Source organism: Prunus mume, linkage group LG6, assembly GCF_029339155.1.
Source record: "Prunus mume cultivar Tortuosa linkage group LG6, ASM2933915v1, whole genome shotgun sequence".
In the NCBI taxonomy this organism is placed as follows: Eukaryota; Viridiplantae; Streptophyta; class Magnoliopsida; order Rosales; family Rosaceae; genus Prunus; species Prunus mume.
The window spans coordinates 1,157,228-1,163,645 of NC_142703.1; the positions used below are offsets into that span (position 1 = coordinate 1,157,228).

General features: G+C 36.7%; 2 protein-coding genes across 2 annotated transcripts; one reads left to right on the forward strand and one right to left on the reverse strand.

Moving 5' to 3' along the window:
• Positions 1–1,677: 1,677 nt before the first annotated feature.
• On the forward strand, positions 1,678–3,861 carry LOC103336111 (uncharacterized). The gene has a single exon (XM_008239149.2). The coding sequence runs from the start codon at positions 1,888–1,890 to the stop codon at positions 3,760–3,762; it is 1,875 nt and encodes a 624-aa protein (XP_008237371.2). The 5' UTR covers positions 1,678–1,887; the 3' UTR covers positions 3,763–3,861.
• Positions 3,862–4,919: 1,058 nt separating this feature from the next.
• On the reverse strand, positions 4,920–5,805 carry LOC107881085 (uncharacterized). Its single transcript, XM_016794150.2, has 2 exons — positions 5,194–5,805; positions 4,920–5,114 (listed from the first exon to the last, which is right to left on the reverse strand). Exons 1-2 carry the CDS (start codon positions 5,803–5,805, stop codon positions 4,920–4,922), a joined length of 807 nt encoding a protein of 268 aa, XP_016649636.2.
• Positions 5,806–6,418: the final 613 nt, after the last annotated feature.

Here is a 6,418-nt window from a genome sequence, read left to right on the forward strand (position 1 = left end):
AAAAATAGTATTGCCGCTCGCCATACTTTTAAAATACATTTGGTACTTGGAATTTGGGTCATACTAGGTAATTGGAAGTTAGCCCACAGAAGGTAATTGAAAGTTGGGCCAAGTAGAAATCAATTGGGCATTGAATATATAATATACAACATTTATTTATCAAAAAGATGCCTTGGACCTTGGGGCACTTGGGCATTTAAGATTTAAATTAATTATTTAGTTTTGAATTAATGAATTTTTTTTTAAAATTAATTCAGATTAGTCATGCCAAAGCAAGACTGTTCTATGTGGTTCGAATGACAGTGGTATAATACCATATGAATAATAAAATCTTTCTGCCTAAAGGTGAAAGTTTTTAATAAAGCTAATTCATATGGTAATCATGTGTTGGTGTTATAATAAAGAAAACAGCATATACTCTGTCTAAAGGTGAGAATATGATACAGATTTGGGATAAAGATTTTCACATTTGCTTATGGGCGTTTCACTAAAACACCCAAAATGGGGGTTGAAATTATAAAAAAACCCAAGCACTATTTAAATATATAAACACACCCAAAACCCATCATTACACACACTCAAAACCCATTTATAAACACACCCAAAAAGTTGACTTTGGGGTTGATTTTGGGTGTGTTTCTATGTTTAAATAGTGCTTGGGTTTTTTATAAATACATGTCTAGGATTGGGTTTATTTATAAATTTGTATTTGCTTATTCAGTGAATGCCAGTTTTGAATGCCATTTCCAAGAACCTCGGCTCCATAAGAACCACTTACAGGAATTAACTACAGGAAGTGGAAACTGGATTTGCTTAAAGAACATCAATTTTTAAGAATACATACTGTGTGTTTCAAGAATATCATATTGTTTTTGTTTAAAGAACACTGACTTATTTGGTTTAGTTTTCAAGTGGTATAGAGTACATATAGTGCTCATAAATTTTTGTTCCGTTTTCGGGTTCAGGGTTTAGCAAACCTGTTTGGGTTACAAATTTTCAAAGTAGTTTGCACTTGCGCGTTTTTTGAACAAGCTGGCATGTCTTTATGTTACAAATACAGAGTAATAAACTGAAATTAACCCTTAGACAATTCATTGAATACATATGAGTTTATGAGTACAACTAAGAAAATTTCCGGCCCAAATTCGAAACTAATTTGCAGTTAACGGCATTGGAAAAACGTTTTACCAAATAATGATGAAATAAAATAAGAGATTATATAGGATTCTCTTAAACTTTTTTTTGGCCAAGTTTTGACACACGATTTTTAATCATAATCCGCGTTATTGTTGCAGAAATTATATAGTTTCGGAGGTCCAAAAAAATATACGCATATACATAAAAAGTGTGGAGTCCTTTTGATCAAGGTCCAGGGCCGCGGCGGTGCCCTAGATTGAAAGAAAAGTAGCAATAAGAAGCAAGTCCTCTCAGATTCTAGCAGACTTGTTTGGGTTACAAATTTTCCAAATCATTTCCACTTACACGTTTTTTGAACAAGCTAGTCAACACTTTGTTTTTTTCCAAATCATTTTCCAAATCATTTCCTTCGGTTTTCCACTTACGTGATGATGGGGAAAAAAGGGAGAAGACGATCCACTCAGACTTTTGTTTACTCTCAGCTCTTTGATTTGTTTTTTTTTTTTTTGTCATAAGTCTCATCAGCTCTCAGTCCAGTCTCCTTGCTGAACTGACCCAATGGGTGTGGGTCCCACAAATTTTGAGTTTCCTCTCTTTTTCTCCCACAAATTTCCATTCCCCAAAACGGCCATAAACCCCCATCAATAAGTTGGTTTCCTTAAACCCTCTCTGTGTTTATAAAACTCTGTTTTCAATTGCGTTCAAATTCATAACAGAGAAATTTAGTCCAAGGTCTGACGCACAGCTGAAATGGCCTTGTACTCCTTCTTCTTCTTCTTTTCCTTCTCTTTCTCTTTTTATCCTATGGTGTTTTCTCAACTATCCTCAAACCAAAAAACCACTATGATCAATCTCTCCAAGAGTCTAAATGTCACTAGTATTTCATGGGATATCAACAAAGAGCCAAACCCATGTTTGTGGAAAGGAGTTAGCTGCAAGTCCCCTTCCGATTCATCTGTCATCCAAATTTCCTTATCTTGGGTTTCTCTATCTTCCTCAGATTTTCTGCCCCTTGTTTGCCAGATTGAGTCCTTGCAGATTCTTGATGTTTCAGGCAATCGTCTGAGCAAAATCCCATCTAAGTTTCTCTCAGATTGTGGAAAACTTCATGAGCTCAAGCAACTCAATTTTAGCTATAACAATTTGGAGGGTTCTTTGCCTCTATTTGTTGGTTTTGCTGGGTTGGAGTTCTTAGACTTGTCTCATAATAGGTTGAGTGGAGCCATTGATTTAGAGTTAGATGGGTTAGTTGGGCTCAGAAGTTTGAACCTTAGCTTGAACAATTTCACTGGCTCTGTTCCTACCCGTCTTGGAAAATCCAAGGTCTTGAAGGAGCTTCAGCTTTCTATGAATAAGTTTCATGGCATAATCCCTGTTGATATTGTGGGCTACCGCAATTTGACTCTGATTGATTTTAGTGCAAATAAAATTTCTGGGTCCGTTCCTGGTGCAATTGGAGAGCTCTCCAAGTTGGAGGTTTTGATTCTGTCGTCCAATGATTTATCTGGTGAAATCCCACAAAGCCTTTCCAAAATCACAAGCCTTACCCGTTTTGCTGCAAATTCTAACAAATTCAATGGTTCAATTCCTGCGGGAATTACAGAATATCTGAGAAATTTGGACCTAAGCTATAATACCTTAAGTGGGTCGATTCCATCGGACCTTTTGTCTCCATTGAATCTGCAGACTCTGGATTTGTCCAATAATAGGTTAAACGGATCGATACCTACAGCTCTTTCTCCGAGCTTGATCAGATTGAGATTGGGAAGCAATTCACTTGATTATGTAATTCCAACTGCGGCCATTGCAACACTCCAACACTTAGCTTTCTTGGAGCTGGAAAACAATTCATTGACCGGATTGATTTCTCCTGAATTGTGTTCTTGCCAGTCATTGGCAGTGTTGAATTTGGCTCAGAATCAGCTGTCTGGGGCTTTGCCAGTGGAGTTGGGTATCCTTAACCAACTTCAAGTCTTGAAACTTCAATTTAACAACTTGTCTGGTGAAATCCCAATTCAAATTTCTCGTTTGTCGAATTTGTCGATTCTAAATATCAGCTGGAATTCTCTGAATGGTTCGATACCACCTTCGGTTGCAAGCTTGAAGAATCTCGTTATCATGAATTTACAAGGCAACAATCTCAGTGGTTCGATACCGGAAAATATTGTCTACATGACTTCTCTGATGGAACTCCAACTTGGAGAAAATCACTTGAGCGGTGACATTCCAAGCATGCCAACTACTTTGCAGATTGCTTTGAATCTCAGCAGCAATCTTTTCAAAGGACCGATTCCGATAACTCTTTCCAGGCTCACGGGATTAGAAATTCTGGATCTCTCAAATAACAAATTCTCTGGTGGGATACCCGCATTTTTGACGCAATTGGGAGAATTGACGCAGTTGATACTTTCCAACAATCAGCTATCTGGAGAAATTCCAAAATTTAATTCTTTGGTCCTCGTCAACGCAAGTGGAAATGAGGGTTTGACTAACTCTACGACACCAAGCACGTCACCAGAATCGAAAAAGAAGGGAAAACCAAAAACACTGACAATTGTTCTTTGGGCAGTTGCAGCAGCTGCTTTTGCTGTTGGAGGGATCGCCATCTGGCTATATTACTATTAGGATATAAATTGGTTATAAAAAAAAAAAATTTGATTGCTCTTTAGGGGATGATGTGAATTCTTTTACCTAAGCTTTTTAAAAGAAAATGTTTTGTTATTATTTTTCATGTCATGTCGTGTCAGTGCTTTAAATATATATATATATATATATATATATATATATATTTTTAAACGAACTTAACGATAAGGATAAAATAGATGCAAAATATCAGTGAATGGGCAAAGTTATTTTACACCTTGAAGGGGGAAGGGTGCATGTATATCAACATAGCTGTATCAAAAACGTGTGACTGAGGAGCTCGTGACAAGGACCTTAGTTCACTACTTGTGTAACTCCCCATGTTCTCTCTAATTTGTTTGTAAGGAGACAAGGAGTGTTCTTTCTATTAAAACAACTTTGATATTAAAAAAAGGGAAATTTGCATAAATACCACCTGAACTTTTAGGTATGTGCGTCATTATCACCTGAACTTTTAATTTTTATTTTTAACCACCTGAACTTTGTAAAGTGTTGCAATCCACCACCTACGTCTAACTCCGTTAAAATTTCCGTTAAGTTTAAGGGTATTTTCGTCAATTAACTATAACAAAGAATAATTATATATAAAAAAACAGAATTAAAAATACAAAAATTAAAGCTAACCTCCATATCTCTCTCTCTTCTCTCTACTCCATTGTCTTTATTCCACCAAATATCATATCAGATTGTAATGGTCCATTGATTTTGTTGCCTTCCTATATTTCCTTTTTTTTTTTTTTGGTTGGCCAAAGCCTTCCTGCATTCATTTTGTGACTTGCACTATTTGTTCAAAGGCTTGTCCTTCATTTCAATGGAAGTTTGCATATCGAAAAAAAAAATCAGACTACAATTACTCTATCTCGCCCTTAATCCAGCAAATTCAAAAAATTTAACATCAAAGCTAGAATTTAAATTTTGTAACTTCATCATGGGTTTTGGGAAGGAATCAATTGCATTCTTAGTATATATAAATATCCCAAAAAGGTCCCAAACATCTGCAATTGACAAACAAGTTCTAGGAGTGCCTAAATTCAAGTACCAAAACACCAACGCAGTCCTTATACAGGACATGCCTATAATAAACTCCAAATTAATTTGAAAACAGAAATATAACCAAGCAATTAAGTCCTCTATGATCTCTAAATCTTTGTCTTCTTAGCAGGAGACTTGAGCCTAAATTTCCTTGTTGTGTTGGTTGTCACAGAAGAAACAGGTTGTGATTCCATTGGCAAGCTAGAGCTTGGTTGGTATGTTGATGTATTTGCTAAATTTGGTTGAATTGTTTGTTCACTGATAGTTCTTGGTTGGCCTCTTGATGCACTTGGTCTTTTTACCTACAAATGAATTCAGTAATTATAAACATATATCATGTGCTTGCAAATGATATGTTTGAAAACCAATCAAGCTAAATACCTTATTGATATTGTTGGCACCACCTCTTTTATCGCACTTTCTCTTGTTGTGGCCTTGCTTCCTACAAATGGAGCATTTTATTTTGACATGGAAGGATCTTGATAGCTTAGATCCAGTAGGCGTTGCTGGTTTCTCATCTTTCTCTCTTGCCCTCACTTTTTTGGGTCTCCCAGGTTGCTTATGATACACAGGGGGCAAAATGGGAGGAAAGTTAGTGTGTTCCCACAGCTCTTCATTGGCTATAGGGTGAATAAAAGGTCCATAAGCCCTTTTCCATGATGTCTTTTTATAACATGAATGTATATACTTGACAGGATCTTCATGCCTTCTACAAATGCAAGCTATTGCATGCCCACAAGGAATTCCAGTCAAATTCCACCCTCTACATGTGCAAGTGTGCTTAGCCAGATCAACCGCAAATTGAACCCCACTCATATGCACCACTTGATATATTTTTTGTCCTGCCAAATGAGCAATGCACTTACTGCTTTGTACCTTATTCTTCTCAAGGATCGTATGGATCCTTGGCCCAATATCACCATGCCATTTGTCACATGCTTCCCTTTGTTTAGCCATCCTCAACATCATATACATTCTCAGAGTTTCCAACATAGTCATGTTGGTTTTTCTTTTGGTTTTTTGTTTTCAAAGGTAGGAAGGGGAAATGGGTTGGTTTATGGTTTCGAACCTGAAACCACTGATCTTAGGCTAAATATACTTTTCCACTATGATATGATGACCCATGAGTTTAAAGTGAATAGTCATAGTCCCTTACTGAACGGTCAAGTAAAAGTCATGTCTTTTGTATATATTTCTAAGAAAAAATGGAGTATACGTTCGATTATGTTCCCTTACCCTCGTGTCCAATCATCTTTCATTCATATTCCTACTATCTCCTCTCTTTCTCTCTTCAATTAATGGGTAATCTAATACACACTTATAAGCATATCGTTGGTTTCATCTGCTTCAAAAGAGACGTTGGATTGTTCCAAAGTCTTGGATTCTCTGATGAACCTCGGCCATGCGAGCTACTTCAACAAGCTTGTTGTTGATCCTGTGGCTGAGAATTTACCGGGTTATTTGAAAATTTAAGAGTGGAAGCATAGGCCTTGCTTGCTATTTGAAAATTTAAAGCTTCTGTCGGATGCAACCCATCAAAGAACACATTTCTCGTCCTGTTCGCACTTGTTTTCCCACCTCTGTCGCATAATACTCCATTTCCACC